Source organism: Penicillium malachiteum (assembly GCF_028827825.1).
Source record: "Penicillium malachiteum strain IBT 17515 chromosome Unknown utg000005l:1.0-9002435.0:326005.0-9005861.0, whole genome shotgun sequence".
NCBI classification, from domain to species: domain Eukaryota; kingdom Fungi; phylum Ascomycota; class Eurotiomycetes; order Eurotiales; family Aspergillaceae; genus Penicillium; species Penicillium malachiteum.
The window spans coordinates 1678713-1698448 of NW_026643099.1; the positions used below are offsets into that span (position 1 = coordinate 1678713).

The following is a 19736-nucleotide window of genomic DNA, read 5'->3' on the forward strand; positions in this document are numbered from 1 at the left end:
TGTTCCACTATGTGCACGGCCATGGTTCGTCCCAGGGCACTCAATGACGATTACATTTACTCAACCCCGAGAACCTGGGCTATCCTGGTTTTCGGGTCCACGGGCCCATGCCCAAAGTTGATTAGTGTCCGAATATGTGGCTCAGGTATGGTTCATGAAAATTTTACTGTACCGAGCTTATGCCGGGATACGCAATCAAAATACATGTACTCCGTAAATACACCTGGGCATAGATAACTCTACATGTGATGGATCTCATGCGCGAATACATTCAAGTTCTGCTTATCATTGCGGTGCGTGGCTGTACTAATACTGATAAGTCGCCTGAAGCTCCTCTTGGAACACGTCAATGCCCCGAATCGGAGGGCGCAGTGTCAGGAAACTCATCAAGATCTCGTTAAAGTTAAACTGTAGATCGGGTCGGAGGAATCGGTGAGTCTTTAGGAGCTCACCAGTGGACCAGGCCCGCTCGGGGTTCCGAAGGTCAGCCTCGCATCCTTGTTCGAGTAATACCCAAAGAAGAGTTTCACACGCAGGATGTCGGCCCAATTGGTGCTCCTCCACCATATTCTTGAGATAGATCATAAATCGTGCAGTCTTATCTGCTGAATCCTTGAAATCCCACAGCGCTGCAGTGATGTAAATCAACGCTGCCGTTCGACTGACTTCTTGGGTTTGCGGATCGGGAACCACATACATGCGTGACGCGTATGGCACTTGCGAAGGTCGCGGTCCGCTAGACAGTAAAGAGAAGAGTGGAGACTCCATCTGAAATATATCGCGTCTTTGTGGCGCCTGTGCGAGATATTCGGGCGTGCTATGCTTCTGCATAAGGTTCTCTGCGCCTCGAAGAAAAGATACCAGCCACTGCGGGGCCGTGGGGTCATTTCCTGGATGGGATGGCGGCAGAATAAATCGCACGTAATGTAGAAAGACCTCAACTGGGATATTTGATCCGGGCCGTGGACGCATAATTCGAGCGGCTTGATCTAGGTATGGTTGGCATTCTTGTTTGTTGCCATATCGGTCCTCGCAAAGAGCTAGACCCGCGAGGGCCATCGCGATATAATCTGGATGGATGTTCAATGTCCCCGCTGTGGCATCTTGGATGTTTTTTCGGGCTTGGCCAACATGCCGGCGAATTTCTTCGGTGTCCGCGAGCCCCTGCAGCTTAGCTTTATAACGTGCGCAATAGGTCATGACGACGGCCTGGAATGAAACTGGATGTGCCGCAGAATATTGCCAAATTTTGGTTTTGATGTAGAAGTTTTGTCCAGACCAATAGGCTAGCTTGCTTGTCCAATAGTCCAGCAATTCAATGTCGTCCGGGTTTTGCGCAAATGGAAGTATGGGGAATGGGTGCTTTTCGCAAGCATCCGGGCTTTTTACAGATGGGTTAAGTGGTGGAGTAGGAGTTGGTTGTGAGTGTAGATCAGCGGCCGAGAGTTGCGATGGTATCTGAATATAGATAATAAGCACTGTTTATTTTTCTTCCACAAGATCAGATTATGAGATGACTCGAGCCCATTGCCCCCTTCAGGAGTAATAACCATCGAGTCGGGGAATCGATCGATTTCATACCGGAATTTCCTGTTCAGCTGCAGCTCCGGGTGTGCTGGTTACGCCGGGTTCCTTTATAGTATCTGTATCATATCCAGAGTCCTTCCTGGCCTGCCAGACAGACAATTCTTGTATTTGCTCGGGTGAGATCGAGCTATGAGACATTTTGCGCTGTTTCCGTTTCTCCTGGACGTGGTGGCGCATAACATGAGCGCGCTTCTCTTTGGATGACGAGTTTGAGTCCACGAAATAGAACGTTTGGTTCTTCGCCTTATCACTATTCTCGAGATTGGCGGGACGCCGGCGCCTTTTCGATTTTGGCGCATCAACACCATCGTTTGCGGGACCTATGAAAAAGTCCATTCAAATGAGCATCTTATGACGTTGACAGGGGGTTTTTCCAAGATTGACATACCCGCAGCATCAGGCGCATTCGTTGCAGGGGCGTCCTCAATGCTCATGGTTGGATTCGCCCCGTGGTCACTACTACTGGCCGACATCTTGTGGGTATGGATTGGTTCGAACAGTATCAAGCTGCCACTACAGCATGCCGAGCCCAAAATCACCAAAGTTCCTCCAGCTGGGGGTGCGGGATTTGAAAATCATCGCCGGCTCCGAATCAGAGTGGATCGTCCTTTCAAGGGCGAATATATGCACCCGGAAGAGTTGGTTGAGAGTTGACGCTAGACTCAGGCGATTTATGCTCTAATGGCAATGCAAAGCGACGGAGTTGATCATACAGTAATGCGTCTTTCGCGGAAGACTCGGGGCGTGGGGCAGCGCACACACGGTTCCCTTCGCCCGTGCGAACAGAAGGAATCCCAATGCAGAAGAAAGGGGCGGGGGGAGGAAAAGAGGTGAAATTTGTTTCGAACACGAGATGGCAAAATACCATGTAAGAAGAAAAAAGTTTAAAGGGATACGATGAGAGATTGCTAGCAGAATTAATCATGGAATAATGATGGAGTAATCATCCCTCTTCCGAGTTAACTCCCCGAGACCCAGAAAAACGAGAGGGGAATGACATTTAGCATTACCCAAAAGAGGCTCAGCAACGTGTAGAAGTGGATCCCATTTTGGACATCCCGAGAAGAAACTGATTCTATACTTCGTAAGGGTGGAATTGGGCTGAATGATGTAGAGCTGTGGTTGGTTGATAGGATCAACCTGCGTACGGAGTCGAGCTCCCGATGATAATCGGGATTTGTTCGGATGAAAATGGTTAAATTCGGATATGCGGGGGCTTATTCTTGTCATTTAATTGGCGGAACCATCTTCAAGTTTGGTCTGATCCAATCTCCTGTTTGGGACTAGTATGATGAATCATTGATTGCCTATTCTCTCAGGCACCAACATATAACCACGTGACTATTCCCTTGAGTCATGTTGGTCCCGTGACCCTGCTGACGTAAAACCAATTAACGCGCCCGGCGTGGACGCGTCTCACCATGAAACTAGGTACGCGACCCGTAGACTAGGAAAAAAAGCAAGTGGCCCCTGTGTGTATCTCAATTGATTACCTTTCCTCTCTCTGTATCCCACCTCCCACCTCCACCCTCTAATTCTCCCCCCTCTTTTTAATTTTCACTTCTGGTATCTGTAAGAGAGCTAGAGATTTTCCTTTTTTTCTTTTATTGGCCTCAATTAAGGCCTAGCTCTCCAATACGATGTCCTCCCTGTTTGATGCCGTGCTCCAGTCCGAGCTGGGCTCTGGGTCGGGCGCCCGTGAACACCTGCGATCCGATCACCTTCCCAGCTCTAGACGATCCGAGTCCAATGGCCCTATGAGTGACATGAATGCATTCCCCGATGATCAAGTCGTCGGCGCAGGCTCCTCAGCAGTGAGCCGGTTACGAAATCCCTATGCGCCGGGCCCCCCCACCTGTGATTGATGAGGCAGGAGAGAAGGTGCAGCAAGCATTCCAGGAGCTGTTAGAAACTTTCATGGAAGAGCCTTCATCATCGGCTCCACCATCATCAGGTGAAGTTTTGAGTGACAAGTACTATATCGCCCAAATTAAGGGCATGAAAAAATTCGAACTGTCAACCCTTTATGTGGATTTCACCCACTTGACTTCATTGGAAAATCCTATTTTGGCCGACGCCATCGCTAGCCAATACTACCGCTTCCTCCCCTTCCTGACTAAAGCCCTCCACAACCTGGTCGCCAAATATGAGCCTGAATATTTTGTTTCGCATCGCTTGGCCTCCACCGCCTCGACCCACTCCAGTGCCTCCGTAGCTTCTGCGTACGCCAACGTTTCTGATAACCCGGACTTGGAACGTCAGATTCACCAGAAGACTCGTCACCAACAGACCGATAAATTGTTTGCGCTTGCTTTTTACAACCTCCCCTTGGTCTCCCGACTTCGCCAATTGCGCACATCTCAGATCGGAAAGCTTCTCTCAGTCTCTGGAACAGTGACAAGAACATCCGAGATCCGACCGGAATTATCGCTGGGTACCTTCATTTGCGAAGGTTGCAAAACTGTGGTACCGAACGTGGAACAGACCTTCAAGTACACCGAGCCGACAGAGTGCCCTAACGAAACCTGTGGTAACCGCAATGGCTGGCGCTTGGATATCGGCAAGAGTACCTTTGTTGATTGGCAGAAAGTGAAACTTCAGGAATCATCTCACGAGATTCCGACCGGTAGCATGCCCCGTACAATGGATGTTATTCTGCGTGGTGAGATGGTTGACCGCTCCAAGGCTGGTGAGCGCTGCATTTTCACTGGTACCTTGATTGTCGTCCCCGATGTCAGCCAGCTGGGACTTCCTGGTGTGCGACCTGAAGCAGTTCGCGACAACAGCTCTTTCCGTGGTAGCGAAATCGGTGGTGGCGGTGTCTCAGGCTTGAAGGCTTTGGGTGTCCGTGATCTGACCTACCGACTTGCTTTCCTCGCATGCATGGTTACTCCTGATACCACTACTCCGGGTCAGAAGCCCGAGCAGCAGCTCAGTGGCCAGTCTAACAACATTCTGGCTTCTCTGAACCAAAATGTTGATCCCGATATGAGTGATGACAAGGCTCAGGAAGCCTTCCTTCAAAGCCTGACTCCCACTGAGGTCCAGGATTTGAAGACCTTGGTACACTCAGAATACATCTACTCGCGATTGGTCGACTCAATCGCTCCTATGATTTGGGGTCACCGTCAGATTAAGAAGGGTCTGTTGCTTCAGTTAATTGGTGGTGTGCCTAAGAAGACCTCGGCAGAGAGTCTTCAGCTGCGTGGTGACATCAACATTTGTATTGTTGGTGATCCCTCCACGAGTAAGAGTCAGTTCCTGAAGTACATCTGCTCTCTGCACCCCCGCGCAGTCTACACCAGTGGTAAAGCCTCGTCTGCGGCTGGTTTGACAGCTTCCGTTGTGAAGGACGCAGAGACTGGCGAATTCACCATTGAAGCTGGTGCGCTGATGTTGGCCAATGGAGGTGGTATCTGTGCCATCGACGAGTTCGACAAGATGGACATTGCCGATCAAGTTGCTATCCACGAAGCCATGGAACAGCAGACCATCTCGATCGCGAAGGCTGGCATTCACACCACTCTCAACGCCCGTGCTTCCATCCTCGCAGCCGCCAACCCTATCGGTGGTCGCTACAACCCGAAGCTTACTCTCCGTCAGAACCTGAACTTCAGCGCGCCCATTATGAGTCGTTTCGATGTGTTCTTCGTCGTTCGTGACGAGCCCAAGGAGCATGTCGACCGCAACCTGGCGGAGCACATTGTCAATGTTCACATGAACCGTGACGAGGCTGTCGAGCCTGAGCTGAGCACTGAGCAACTGCAGCGCTACATTCAGTTCGCACGCACTTTCCGCCCCACATTCTCCGATGAGGCCAAGGCCCTCCTGGTGGAGAAGTACAAGGAGCTGCGTGCTAACGATGCTCAGGGTGGTATGGGTCGTTCATCGTACCGTATCACCGTTCGTCAGCTGGAGTCTTTGATCCGTCTTTCAGAGGCCGTCGCCAAGGCAAACTGTGTTGAGGAAATCACACCCAAGTTCGTCCTTGAGGCCTTCGATCTTCTCCGTCAAAGTATCGTGACTGTTGAGAAGGACGATGTCGAGATGGATGATGAAGCAGTTCCCGCCGGCGGTGCTGATGAGGATCAGGAAATGGCCGACCGTGATCGTGAGGGTGACAGCCCTATGCGTGAGGATGGAGAAGAGCCTGCGCCTCAGCCTCAGCCTGAGCGCACTAAGACCAAGATCACCTACGATAAGTACGCCAAGATCTTGAACTTGCTTGTGCGTCGTGTGCGTGAGGATGAAGTCAACCAAGGTGAAGGTGTTGAGCAGGAGGATTTGATCTTGTGGTACCTGGAGCAAATTGAGTCCGAAATGGACACCCAAGAAGACTACATTCGTGAGCGCGACCTCGTGGTTAAGGTTCTGAAGCGTATGGTCAAGGTATGTGATCACTTTAAGCTATCTCAATCTCAATCTTTTAACAAATCGCTAATCATCTTGGGTATAGGAACTCGTTCTGCTCCGCGTTGAATCTGAATTGATGGACGACAGCAACGGCACACAGGAGAGTGTAGACAGGATCCTGTATGTGATGCATCCCAACTGTGCATTCGAGGAGATGTAAAGCAGATCCTAGATTCACTCTGTCTTGCATTGCCGCATTGTTTGTCGTTCTGGATGGGTTTGTTTTCATTAGCATTTTCAGGCTGGATTACCAAGGAGCTAAGGGGTTACGAGTGATGATATCCGTTTCAATTTTTGTTACAACTTCAATGTTTATGGTACTTGAACAAGCATCAATGTATAATTCGAACTTGATCATTTCCTTCTCATAGTAGTAGTAGTAAATGACCATTCCCAGCTTAAGGTGGATACCGATTGAACCAAAGCAGCGATCGGAGCACTTCAAGTTATATCCTGACTCGGACATACCAGTTGACATGAGTACTGTGACGAATATTGATCATGATGGATGCCACTGGCAAAATCCGGTACTAGTAGGTACCTACTATGTGGTAGCCCTGGAGTCACGGTACTACCACACATGGATGCAGTACCTACTTGTAGATACCATACAAGAAAAAAAGAGAGAAAAAAATCCAGCAAGGTCAGGGATTGAACCCAGGACCTTCAAAATCAGAAACGCGTGAATGGCCTCAACAGCCTCACTTGATACATCCATCCCTACCACATAATCCCGTCTATCTCCCTCAATTATTTTTATTTTGAAGATCTGAGAAGTGGAATAGAAAGAGAAAAGCTCGAAATAAAATAGAGAAAAAAGAAAAAGATTAAAAAAAAAAAATCATTATCCCTAGCCATAGCTAGATGCCCCTCCCGCCCGCAGGTATTTTCTCTGCCACTGAAACCAGGCCCGGCATACCTTATTTCAGTACCTTTGTCCCCGTCGAGTCTGGGTCGCCAGCCGCCCTAAGCCGCTAGGCCAAGCAGGGTAGAGATGTTACCTGGGGAGCTTTTTATTGGAATTTATGGGAGCTCTGGTTCCTTGAATGGTGTTTAACTTGAAACAGATTGTACATGAAGCCCCTTCACGGGTAGTCCGCATTATATGGATACTAGTTAACTTTCAAGGTTACCATGTTCGACTGTTGATTCATAATAAATATTGAGATTCTCTACAGTTCAAGTCCTAGCCTTACATATGCATGCATATGGAATTCATTTGACAATGATTAGTAGGTATCTAGACTCAAAAATCAACCCGGAAATCAAAATCGGCAAACTTGAAGCACTTCCAAGGTTGAATACAGTGAACTTACCATATTCAAATGAACTTAAAGAATCTAGCGCTAACATGAAGTGCTAAATTCCATGGTCAATATCTTCTTTTTGTAATGGAATTGCCTGAACAGATTGAACAGACAAAGAGCCAAATATCAAATTAAAAAATTCAGTTCATCAAACAGATCATCAAAGTAGGACAAAAAGAAGCTTTCAGGTATTCAATCTCACCAGCATTTCAAAGTCGTACTAGTACATGGAACACTCCGAGTCACAAGAAGTTGATCACTCGAGATCAAAACGAAGGTTAATAACATCATCAAATTGATAGACAACAACACGAGCAATATGTCGAGTACCACGTCGAAAACCTGCCAGGACAAGACAAGCCACAGAGCGACCAATCCGAGTTCCCATAACCTCATAATACTCCTCGGAGTGACGTTCAAGAACTCGATACCCACTGGCATTACCGATAGGTTGAGGAGACATTAACCCAGTAAAGAAATCATAATTCTCCTCACTCAGTACCGAGATTGCAAAAATGTATCGCAGCGCCGAGGGTGTAGTGTACATACTGTTGTAAAGTGCGAGCGCAACATCATACAGATGCGGAACGTCGGAAGCAGAAATTCGAGAAACAGTTCGCAGAATAATCATATCAGGAGCGATATCGCCAATCCAGAGACCTTCGGTGCTGAAACGCACGTTCCATCGTACGACTATGTCGCCGGCAGGCTCGTGGTTTGCTGGGAGGCGGAGGAAATCTTGAGAAAGACCGTGTCGGGAAATTTGACCACGGCAGATGGAGGTTGCAAGGCTCTCGATCTGTTGGATTGTCAGTTGATTTCTAGGGATGGGACGCTGAAGCATGGGGTTCTCGATCCATCGGGTAGCTTCTATTCCTCGAGCACGTAGCCAGTTATGTTGAGTTGCACATTCGTTGACGCTTTCGGAGTCTGAGGAACTGCTTGTGTCTCCTCCACATAATAATCCAAAACAGCGTGGCATTGTTCTGGATTGAACGTGTATTTTTTCCTCGAAGTATGAAGAGAGGTATGAAGGAAGGACTTCTGGACGTGTTGGACGTTTTGATTTGATGATGACTTGGTGCCCACACGTGTTTTGTATGGATTATGCGGCTGGAGTGGTGGGAATCGAGCTCGCATTTAAGCTCCTCGGTAGTGTTTTTTCAACAATGAATTATGAAGAAATAATCAAGCAGGTAATGAATTGGGTTGATGAAAGAAGCTTCTTGGAACAAAGGTGTTGGTGGAGACTCGACAGAATTATGGTGAATACAATAGCCATTTTGCTCAAAGGCAACGCAACAAAGCCACGACCACAATTGCGAAAGAAAACTCTTTATGCTATTATTTCACATCTTTTGTTCATTTTCCCAATAAAACTTTCCACAGCTGCCAGCTCTAAAATCAATTCTGACAAAGGGCGGATCCAAATAGACACTGAACACTTTCAGATTGACTATTTTGGACGTCGGTGCCAATAGGTGCATGATACAACAATATCTTCAACCAATTTAAAACTTTGAACAGTTGTCCTACAACTCAGACAGGGATTCAAAGATTGAGTTGAGTTGAAGCTGTTCATTCGGGCATCTCTGTAGATAAGGAGGCATTGCAAAAGGAAACAGAAACAAAAGAAAAAGAGGGAGAAAGAAAGAAAAGAAGCCCCCCAATAACCGACCATTTGTCCGGGCTCCGAGATTATCGATCCAAATTGCGCTGCTTACTCCTCTCCAGATCGAGTTCTGCTTGTAGTTGTGCCAGTTGAGACTCTTCAAGACGCTCGGTGGATTGACTGATTTCCAGTTTCAGACGCCGGATCCGACTCGCCAAAGCTTCTCTGCGGAGAGCAAATCCGGGTTGCGGCGCGGGGAACTGAAGGAGCTGGTGTATGGCGAGATGAAGGTTGCCTTGATGACAAACTGGGTCGATCTTCATCCAGGTCCATTGATTGGGGCAATGCACTGGATTCACGCTTTTAATTGGGTCTCGAGATCATTCTATCCGCTGTGTCCTTGAGGTTGCCAATGATTACAAGAGCTTTTTGTGCTCTGCTTAATCCCACATTAAGCCTTTGTTTATCGGCTAAAAATCCAAGTTTCAGCGGATCTGACTCTGGCTTCGTCCTGACAAAAAGGACTACAGGTGCCTCTTGTCCTTGCGGTGCATCCACAATCAGGCAATCCCTGTAAGGAACACCATTCTGGTGAAGGGTCCCCCTGATGAAGTCTCGCTGGGCCTTATAAGGAGTAACAATCAACACATCCTCAGACGTGATTTGTTCTCCAGACTCTAGCTTGAATCCATAGAGTGACCCTTGGCTGGGGTTCCTGAAAGACACATCATTAGTCTCGGCGATGCCCAGTGAGTCCGTATTCCGAAGACATGTGCGGGTTGCTGTAAAGCTATCCCACACATGACCGACGCGCTTCACCTGGTTGTTGCATGGCCCAGCTCTTAGCTGTCCACCATATACAGCCCTGTTGAAGAAGTCTAGAATGGCGTGACTTCTATCACTTTCTGCTCCAATTTTGAAAGGGACCGTACAGATGCAGTCGCAAGAATGGTCTTCAGTCATCATCTTTATGACTGTTCCCGAACCGCATATATTGCTTTCGCACCTCCGCAAAACAACATAGATCTCGGTTCTTTGCTGGCTGATCAAAACGTATCTAATCGTTGGATTTGCGTGTTAGTATTTTGTGCTCCTCCGATATAATTTCCTAGGTATGTCAGGCTCTTACAGGTCTCTATTGATGGTCTTTCGTAAACTCGCATGTATGGATACAGCAGAGCATTTCGATGCCAATTTATCTGGGTGCGTAGCCTCAGACTGAATCCAATAGTAGGTCTGTTTTGACCTCGATAATGGCATGTGGCTGCCTCTTCCCGTTACGATGACTGAGACAACCATCGGATCTAGCAACGATATTGGCCTCACCAAAGTTGACCCGCCACTGAGGCTGCGTCAAACGCCATTCCAGAATTGGTTTCATATTCCGGTTTTGACACAGTTTCATTAAGAGCATCATAAGCTCGCGTTCACGATAAACTCCTCGTTCTTTAGCTCGTTCTTTGGTATCGCGATCGGAGTCATGACGTGTTCGGCCATCTTTGCAGAAAACCCTGAAGACTCGCCAGAACTCTCAGTTAAGTGACCTCGGGCTGATGCTGTTCTACAAATTCCGACTGGCGTATGATAACTGCCAAGAAGGGTCGAGAAAGCAGGATCCATTACAATCTCGTCTGCCTCTGATTGACCACGTGAAGCGACATGTGTGACCTTTTGCCTTTTGGAGCGGGTGGAGACAGCCGACTCATTCCAAGCTCGAGATCTTGTCATAGACCGCGTAGAACATGGACCGTTCTGGCCAGATCTAGACTGTTTCACCTGGAGCTGCATGGTGCGGACATTGTATATGTGCGCATCTCCAAGTCGTCAATCGGATTTGGGTTCTCTGCACCAAACTTCGCAAAATCCGCAACATATGCATCGTAGCCACTAGAATTCTCGATATGATCTTGCTCTTGGCTGGCCGCAGCTGCACTGGTGTTAAGAAAGAGAGTTGTCCTATGGTCGTCGGAGTAAGAAGTGTCAGAGAATTCACCTTTTCCAGGTAAGTTCGGATGGTAACTTAAGAATTCTTGCGACGAGAACCTTGGAAAGTGTCCTTTTTGGACAGATGACCCAGATGCTCAGCCTCTCAAACCATTCAACGGAACCTTTTCCACCGGAAAACTGTGATAGTAATCGGGATGATCATCCTCCTTCTATGGAGGTATATAGTTCTTCTCGTGGCTTGCAAGGTCTTGCCACTTCTTTGGACTTCGAGCTAGCCCGTCGGTTTCAAGTATCCAAGCATATGTGTCTTTATTCCTGTTAGTTGAGCATTCCATCCATTCAAGTGACCTTGAAATCAATGAGGCATACCGGACATCTTGGTAGAGGCTGTTTTCCATGTTGAGTTGGTCACGTTGGGGTATAGTTGAAAAGGGTGACAACAGGAGTGAATATTTTCAACCAGACTTCTGTAAAAAGAAATCATCCACCGTCAGCTTTTTATCGCTATATGGAATAAAAAGGCAAACTCACTTTTTGTATAGGCACATGCTTTGCAGAGGACATAGCTGAATTCAAAGGGAAATGCCCTCTTGACAAGAAAAACTGCGTGAGATGAAAAATGGGAGGTGGGATGGAAACGCTGACACAGGCAAGATTGCCACAATGGCACAGAGAGGTGGGATTTGTTATGGAGTAGAGTAGGAGTGTGAGTTGAAAATAAGTTGTTAGAATACCATAGTTGACTTGTGGAAATAGGGTCCGTTCCTAACCTTACTTCCAACTTTACCTAGCAGGTAGAAGGTTTTAAGGTTTCAGCTTACTTTAAATGTACTTTCAACTAACATTGCAATAGAACTCTTTTTAAGTTATCTGTAGATGATCTGACTCAGACTGAGCCCTGTACTTAAGTATGTGAACGTCCCTGTCCGAGAGAACGTGGATACACCTGGCCAAGCACTCGCGTGCTGAGGGCATACCATTCCCAATTTCAAATGCTCGCTGCTACACTAGCAGCGAAGCGCGGCGTGGGGACTTGTTTGATGTTCCTTCGATCACCCCTCTGGGCTCACTTTGGGCTTATGTGTATTTTAATAATATCTCTCCTGAAGATATTTGTCTACCACCTGGGCAGTAAGAGTAAAAGAATTGTTAAAGGGTTAGTAGGTTTGAAGATATTCCCTACTTTAACTTACTCTGTTCTTATTAAATTTCTACTCCTTTTACCATACTAGACGGCGATTGAGCGTGACAACGTCGCTATTATCGTGATAATCATGGCCATATGCATCCCCTGGAGCGCGCCCACGAACATGACGACAAGCTAGAATTACCCACTAGTCTTATCATCACCATCGCATCTACTGAAAACTACAGCCGAAAGCTGGGTACGACAGAAAGAACACTCTTCGCCGCCATTATGTATTCTAAGCAAGCCTTATTCCCCTAATGAATTTTTTAATAGAGTAAACAAAATACCTAATTGGGTAGTGAGTGGCGGCTGGAATTGAATTTCCACCGTCTATAAATCAGGCTGCCCAGGTGGCAATCACGTTGGGTCGAGTAACATTTGAATATTTGTAAAATCCTAAGTGGAGTCGGCCAGTAGTCCAGACAGATGCGATGTTACATAGTTCAAGAGCACTAAAACTTATTAACGGTCCAGCGCAGATTGAGCCAAGAAGTTGTACACGACGCAACTCAATGTATCTGCCGCTGATCTACCGACACTATACCACGATGGGGATAGATCTTACTCGTCTTATCTTTTTATCTTCAAGTTATTCCAAAGTCGGGAGAAAGTCCGCAACTTCTGATAAGGATTCCGATGTCAATGTATGCATGTCATGCAGGTGATCCTGCTGACCGCCATGTTGAATTTCAACATGATATAGGTATTAGTAATAAATATTGTTCACGCGAAACTTGTTGATCCGAAATCTGGGCCATAATCACTTCGATTGATGAATCAGATATAGAGCGGGGTTCAACCTGCCATGTCGAGCTAAGCTCGCATTCTCCACTTCAAGTTCCCTTATCTTTCCCCGCGTTGTGCATGTATATGCACCTGGCTACATGCCAAGTTGCTAGGGCGAGGAATGATAAAAGGCGCTCGCGTCGCTAGCGAAGGGGGTTTTCAAAAATTACTCACATTGTGGGACTGGCCGCTCAGCATGGATACAACTGAAACAGAGACGGAAAAAGTCAAGCCCGTGCCTGTTGTGGACGAAGAAGTGGGCGAAGGGCGTTTGGAAAATACAGACCTCAAGGCTGAGGGGGAAGAGAATGAAAATGTCGAGTACAGTTATGAATCGCACCGATCGCCATTTCCCGAAGGTAAGCGATTCATGGAGAATCGGATTGAGCCATCAATTAACGATTCAATGCTTCAATAGTCAGAGCTGTTGTCCCTGAAACCGATGATCCCAGCATGCCAGTTAGTACGGTCCGTATGTGGATACTGGGGGTAGTGTTCACAATATTTGGGTCTGGAATCAACCAATTCTTTTCTCTACGGTATCCATCAGTTCACATCGTCGCACTTGTTGCAGAGCTTCTGGCCTACCCGCTGGGAGTTTTCCTTGCAAGAACTCTTCCCATGACCACAATATCACTCGGACCCCTAGGAAGTTTCCAGCTCAACCCCGACAGAAAATTTAATATCAAGGAGCATGCTCTCATTGTTATTATGAGCAACGTCTCGTTTGGCTATGCCACAGCTGACTCGACGAACATCATCCAGGCCTCCAGTAAAGCCTTTTACAACTTTGATTTGAAGCCTGGTTTCTATGTGATGATCGTCCTTTGTGCCCAGCTTCTCGGATTTGGAGTCGCCGGTTTATCTGCTCCGTGGCTAGTGGAGCCTGCACGTATCATCTGGCCCGGTGTTCTATCGAACTGTGCCATGTTAGAGACATTGCATTCACGCGCTAATACCATTGCCAATGGATGGCGTATTTCCCGCTTGCGCTTCTTCCTCTATGTTACAGCTGGCGGTTTTGTTTGGTACTTCTTCCCAGGCTTGATATTTACTGCGCTGTCATATTTCACTTGGGTATGTTGGATCGCACCCAAGAATGTCATTGTGAATCAGCTCTTCGGAATGCAGACAGGCTTGGGATTGAGTCCAATCACATTTGATTGGAGCCAAGTCGCATACAACACAAACCCCCTTCTATCTCCTTCTTGGGCAGCGCTCAATGTCTTTGCCGGATTTGCGTTCTTCTATTGGATCGTGGTCCCAGTCTTATACTACAAGAACACCTGGTTCACGGCTTACTTGCCACTGATGACATCTGACGTGTACGACAGAACGGGTGCAGTCTACGACACTGCTCGTGTTATCTCTTCAGATAATACCTTGGACGTAGCGGCTTATCGCAAATACTCACCTCCATATCTTGGAGCAACCTTTGCATTTGTCTACGGTCTTTCTTTCGCGTCAATTACTTCCGTGCTTTCGCACATTGGAATTTGGCATGCCCGAGATCTCTGGGCTGCTATGAAAGGTCGTAACCGACTTGACATCCACGCTCGACTGATTCGTGCTTCATACCGTCGCACTCCCTGGTATTGGTACATTGCTATTATCGTGGTAATCATGGCCATGTGTATTGCCATGGTTGAAGTCTACGATACCAAGCTTCCCGTGTATGGCGTATTTCTGGGTCTTATCATCCCAGCTCTGTATATGGTTCCTTGCGGAATCGTGCAAGGTATCACGAATGTCGATGCGAACCAGCTTAATGTTCTTGCCGAATTTCTAGGTGGATATCTCTTCGAGGGTCGGCCTCTAGCTAATATGATCTTTAAGATCTTGTCGACGGATGTCGTGGGCCAAGGTGTTTATTTCGCTATGGATATGAAACTGGCCCATTACCTCAAGGTGCCACCACGGACCACCTTTTTCGCCCAGGGAATTGCTACCATCCTTGGTGCTTTAACCCAAGCCGGCGTTACAATGTGGATGCTGGGCCATATCGACGGCATTTGCGAGACTGACCAGACTGATAGCTTTACGTGTCCCAATGGTCGAACGGTGTATTCCTCATCTGTCATCTGGGGGCTTGTTGGACCTCGTCGTCTTTACTCCGTCGGAAAGATCTACTCGTCACTCCTTCACTTCTTCTGGATCGGATTATTAACTCCATTTATTACATACTTCCTATACCGATGGACGCGACAACGCTTCTGGAAGCAGATCAATTGGCCCTTGATCTTTGTCGGGACTTACAATGTTCCTCCGGCTACTGGAATCAACTATTCCAGCTGGGCTCTTGTGAATTTTCTTTTCAATCATGTCGTGCGCCGTCGTTGGTTTGCCTGGTGGACGAAATACAGTAAGTCTGCCCTCAGGTTCATCGCTCTCTCAGATTCTCGATTGCTGATTTTGTATTAGACTATATCTTGGCTGCCGCACTCGATACCGGCTTGGCCCTTAGTGGAATTGTCATATTTTTCTGCATCTCGTACCCTGGCGCTTCATTTCCTGACTGGTGGGGAAATAATGTTTATTTGAATACTGCTGATGCAGAAGGTGTTTCTTGGTTGAAGATGCCATCAGTGGGATACTTTGGCCCTGCTAATGGGACATGGAGTTGATCTGGTATGAATTTACATGAGAGGAAAAAATCTATACTAGGCATATGGCTTCTCATATTGAGGATTTTCAGTAGATCTATCATTCATTATCCAGCTAGAACGTAGCGACTCCAAATCTCTACTACTTACGCCCAGGACTGACCAGTTGACTATAAATAATAGCACATGGGCAGCTCAAGTGCTAGATAGTGATTGAAAGTGATAACCTAGATCAATGTGATTCCCTTATGCATAGGTTCTGAAATCTTTCAGCTTGAATGAGCAAAACTTCAAGTTTGAGCAATTCAATTCACCACAGACAGATCCTCCACCCATTTCAACCTCCATCACAGGGGAAATGGAAAACTAGCTCTCATCGAGCTCTTGGAATTTTGGCCAGCACCACTTCAGTAAAGTATCCATATTGTCTTGATATTCCGACCAATTTACCATATCCGTGTATCTAACCCCTTGTGGAGGTGTTATCGCAAACTGTTTGAAATCTACCAGTGGTGTATATTGTACTCGGAACTTTTCACCATCAAGGTACGCATAGAGTATGCGAACCTGAACTTGTCTGTCTTGAAATAAAAGGAAATAAGTTATAGGGGTGTCAAAATCGAGCATGAAAAGTTTTACTGTCTAAGATCTTGCAACTTTGGCCTCTGTTGGAACTTGGGACCACGCCCAGGGGTCCACGCGTTCCCTGTAGAATTATCACAAGTCCGAGTCCTCACGCCGCACTTCACGCGGCACTACCAGTGAAGCAGCGAGCATTTGAAATTGGGAAAGGTACTAGTATGTCCTCAGCACGCGAGTGCTTGGCTAGATGTGTCCACATCCTCTCAGATAGGTACCTATGTTCACATACTTAAGCACAGGACTCAGTCCGAGTCAGTACCTAGGTAGCATCTACAGGTGACTAATGACCAACACCTCATGGGGTTACCTGGATGAGATGGCTACCTGTTATATACTAGTCAGATATAGGCAACTGGCAACCCTACAGATATCTAAAGTGAGAGATATCTAAAGTAGAAGTAACAGACAGCTAAATAAAGCAGGATATACTCACATGCATGTTTAGATATAATAAACAAAGCAAAAATCTCCAGGGGCCAGTCTATTGGTAAATCTATGATCTCTGAGTATTTTGCCAGACGGTGAGGAAACTCGAAAAACCACTGTAACTCAAGTAGGATAAGAGGTCTATCTAGTCTATGATATGATTAATCTATAAGCTTAGAATTAGATACCAGCTGTGGGAATCAATCTGGCAGATGTCATTCTGTTTTGCTCATATTGGCAAGATGGGACGAAAAGTGATTCCACTGTCAACATTCTGATGGAAGACGGGGATGAGTCCAAGGAACTTTTTCGAGCCCCGTCTAACGAAGACTTCCGTTTAAGCATAGCACTCAAGCGCGATTCTGATGACCCGGCTCGGCAGGGTCCAATCACAGTCAAACTTGAACAACATTAAAACTTGACGTATTCAAATGTTTGTTTTCCAATCCCCGATGCTGATCTATTATAGTCATACATCATACAATGTCATCAATTACCCACCTGCAGGTGGCACCTGGGCATGATCAATGTTCTCATAGACATCATTTATCATCACTCCCTAGCTTTTTCTATCTACCATCGTGGTCAGAGTCGTCATCCTGACCATCCGTTGAGCTCTATATTGCATCTTTTATTGCATCAAAATACCCATCGTTCAAGACCTTCCTTGAACTGATAAATCATCTGTCTCGCCCATATACTCCGAGTCTTCTGGCCCTCTCATCAACTGGTTCGTATTTTGCCAGGGATGAAGGAACATTTGAACTACGAGCTGGTGTATGGTCACATTCATTTTCAAGACTCAGTATCTGGATATCTAGGTACTTTGGGGTTGTTGCCTACCCGTTACTAGTAACTAGGTGGAATCTCAGCAGCCAAGCTCTGTAAAGAACATATCCACGGCTTAGATCTATCATCCATCATCCATCCATCCATCCATCCATCCACCATCATCCACCATCATCCATCATCCATTATCTGGAAAACTGGTCTGAGAAACTCTGGCCGATGAAAATTGCTGCAACCTCCTTTGAAGTTCTCAATACTTCCAAACTGATAGCCCTGCAGGTGAAAATGTCATGATGTTCCCGATGACCCCTTTCCCACGGAACGAGGCTATTATGGATAGTTCTATACGGTAACATTCCAAGGCCAGGCCGAGAAGTGTTAGCTAGAGCTGGGGCCACCATCCTGAATGTGAAATTTCATATGACAGGAAAGAAGATCTTGATGAACATGTGGAAACTGTCCACCTTGGAGCCATTTACACCTGTCCGTACCCAGAATCTGATAAATTCTATAAGACTCGATTTGGTTACCACGAGCATGTCAATTCTATCCATCTTGGAAAGGTTTACTTCTGCGAATACCGTGATCGTGAAGGGTGTCAACGGACATTCACCAATCGAAGAAATGCCAAGAACCATGCCAGTGTCTACAGTGGGACAACATTTGCTTGTAACTATCTTGGATGTGAGAAAAAGTTCCCCAGGAAAGATTATCTTCGAAACTATGTCAACTTGACAATGTCCATCTTGGAAAGATATTCCACTGTGAAGACCCTAAATGTGATGAAACCTTCCGCAGGGAAGATGCTCTCAGAAGATATTTCAGAGCTGTCCATCTTAGACAGATATTCCACTGTGAATACCCCGGATGTGAGAAATCATATAACAGTAAACCTGCTCGCGACAATCATGGCGATATTGTTCCCCCCAATCAGCCGCTTCAATTTTACATGGACAACGACAACTACACCTTGTATTCATATATACTCTACTTAAAGTTGGGTAGCCGGGTTTTTATCATAGTTCTATCTTGATAATCGCCAGCACTGGAGATACCGAGATCTTGGGAGTGGACCGGAATCACTGGCAAGTGAAATCTAAGCTCTGGAACTACTGTCAGTGCTATGCCGGGGTGCGATCAGTTGACAGTCGATCTTGTCGCCACTTTGCTTTGACAATACCCCTAGTCATATACTTTCCACTATGTCGCCACTTTTGAGCGATCTTTACCCCTACCATGGCTCGACTTACCACAACATACTCCCGAAATACACACCCTTAACTCTGAATTAGTATCTACTTAGATCCTTCACTACTTTTGAGCGCAGTTCGACCCAACCAATCCATATTACATCCAGCACTTGAGGTAGACCAGTGCTGAGATGCCGACATCACTTTCTGTGAGGGACGGTGGTATGTATTCCGTGCTGTATGCCCATTACCGATTAACAGTCAACTACTGACACGGACGTTGTTAGAAGTCTGCATAGATTAGGCCACTTCCTCGATAGGCTTTCGCTCTCGACGCGCCTATAGAATTTCCCTCCTCACGTTTCCCCACACACAGAGTTCTCCTTCGTAGGCTCAGCTCCGACAAGTGTGTGAAGAAGCTCACTCATCGCCAGCGTCTGCCTAGCGAACAGGACCACCGGAATTGACTACCTCGTCGAGCAACAATGTTTCTACAACGGCATCTGCGTCAACGCGGAGCATCAGAGGATTCTGAGCCTCCGAGGCCGGCAAAAATCATGGTCACCTTATCACCGACCAGCGGCAGTCACACATAAACGCCATACTGATCCAGACGCGTGGCGAGCCCCCCCCCCTATCCGCCCAAAGCAATCGATAAGCCAGCATGGCAGATATGAGCCCCTTTCCTATCTATGCACGGCTATATACCAGGTATCTGTGGGTTTTTTGCGACAACTGCAAATGGCCAGACTACGGTGCCTGCTGCTCTGTACGCGATGAGCGGGGTCGAGTATTCCAAGTTCCAATATATGAGTACTGGAGAAAAAGACAACACCTCAAAAAAAGATGACACCGAAGTACGGGTGATGTCAGTCCCTTACCCATCCTCGGCTTAGAAGCCTGTCAAATCTCCTGCTCATAAGCAGAGTAGCAAGTTCATGCAAACTTTTGTCCAGGAGGCCAATGAACCTAAGCGTTTGCAAAGAGACCACAGCGGAAATGTCTAGGTGGTACAAACATTTGAATCATTGAATATATTCAATTCGAAAAGGCGACAGACTTTCATGGCGAACAGCACATGATGAAACTTTCAAATGTTCGCAGCACTGATCTTGTGGTGGTTTGATTTTATCCGCCTGCACGTTAACGTTTCGAGCCCCGTACAATCCTGGCTTGAGATGACCTTGTCCACATGCTGAGGAGTACAGCTGAACTGCTCTTGGTGGCCTTACGCAAATTTCTAAG

General features: G+C 46.8%; 7 protein-coding genes across 7 annotated transcripts; 2 read left to right on the forward strand and 5 right to left on the reverse strand.

The window, feature by feature from the left end:
* Positions 1-306: 306 nt before the first annotated feature.
* On the reverse strand, positions 307-2021 carry N7483_010665 (uncharacterized protein; the record flags this gene model as incomplete). The annotated part of the gene is made up of 3 exons (XM_057094092.1): positions 307-1458; positions 1582-1907; positions 1976-2021. 3 exons carry the CDS (start codon positions 2019-2021, stop codon positions 307-309), a joined length of 1524 nt encoding a protein of 507 aa, XP_056940063.1.
* A 1206-nt stretch (positions 2022-3227) lies between these two features.
* Positions 3228-6160, forward strand: N7483_010666 (MCM DNA helicase complex subunit MCM6; the record flags this gene model as incomplete). Its single annotated transcript, XM_057094093.1, has 3 exons — positions 3228-3401; positions 3457-5976; positions 6044-6160. 3 exons carry the CDS (start codon positions 3228-3230, stop codon positions 6158-6160), a joined length of 2811 nt encoding a protein of 936 aa, XP_056940064.1.
* A 1403-nt stretch (positions 6161-7563) lies between these two features.
* N7483_010667 (uncharacterized protein) lies at positions 7564-8151 on the reverse strand (the record flags this gene model as incomplete). Its single annotated transcript, XM_057094094.1, has 1 exon — positions 7564-8151. One exon carries the CDS (start codon positions 8149-8151, stop codon positions 7564-7566), a length of 588 nt encoding a protein of 195 aa, XP_056940065.1.
* Positions 8152-9282: 1131 nt separating this feature from the next.
* N7483_010668 (C-terminal helicase domain-containing protein) lies at positions 9283-9885 on the reverse strand (the record flags this gene model as incomplete). Its single annotated transcript, XM_057094095.1, has 1 exon — positions 9283-9885. The coding sequence occupies one exon, from the start codon at positions 9883-9885 to the stop codon at positions 9283-9285; it is 603 nt and encodes a 200-aa protein (XP_056940066.1).
* Positions 9886-10332: 447 nt separating this feature from the next.
* Positions 10333-10707, reverse strand: N7483_010669 (uncharacterized protein; the record flags this gene model as incomplete). The annotated part of the gene is made up of 1 exon (XM_057094096.1): positions 10333-10707. One exon carries the CDS (start codon positions 10705-10707, stop codon positions 10333-10335), a length of 375 nt encoding a protein of 124 aa, XP_056940067.1.
* On the reverse strand, positions 10692-11264 carry N7483_010670 (uncharacterized protein; the record flags this gene model as incomplete). Its single annotated transcript, XM_057094097.1, has 2 exons — positions 10692-10851; positions 11236-11264. 2 exons carry the CDS (start codon positions 11262-11264, stop codon positions 10692-10694), a joined length of 189 nt encoding a protein of 62 aa, XP_056940068.1.
* Positions 11265-13037: 1773 nt separating this feature from the next.
* optD (uncharacterized protein) lies at positions 13038-15465 on the forward strand (the record flags this gene model as incomplete). The annotated part of the gene is made up of 3 exons (XM_057094098.1): positions 13038-13200; positions 13260-15203; positions 15263-15465. The coding sequence occupies 3 exons, from the start codon at positions 13038-13040 to the stop codon at positions 15463-15465; spliced, it is 2310 nt and encodes a 769-aa protein (XP_056940069.1).
* Positions 15466-19736: the final 4271 nt, after the last annotated feature.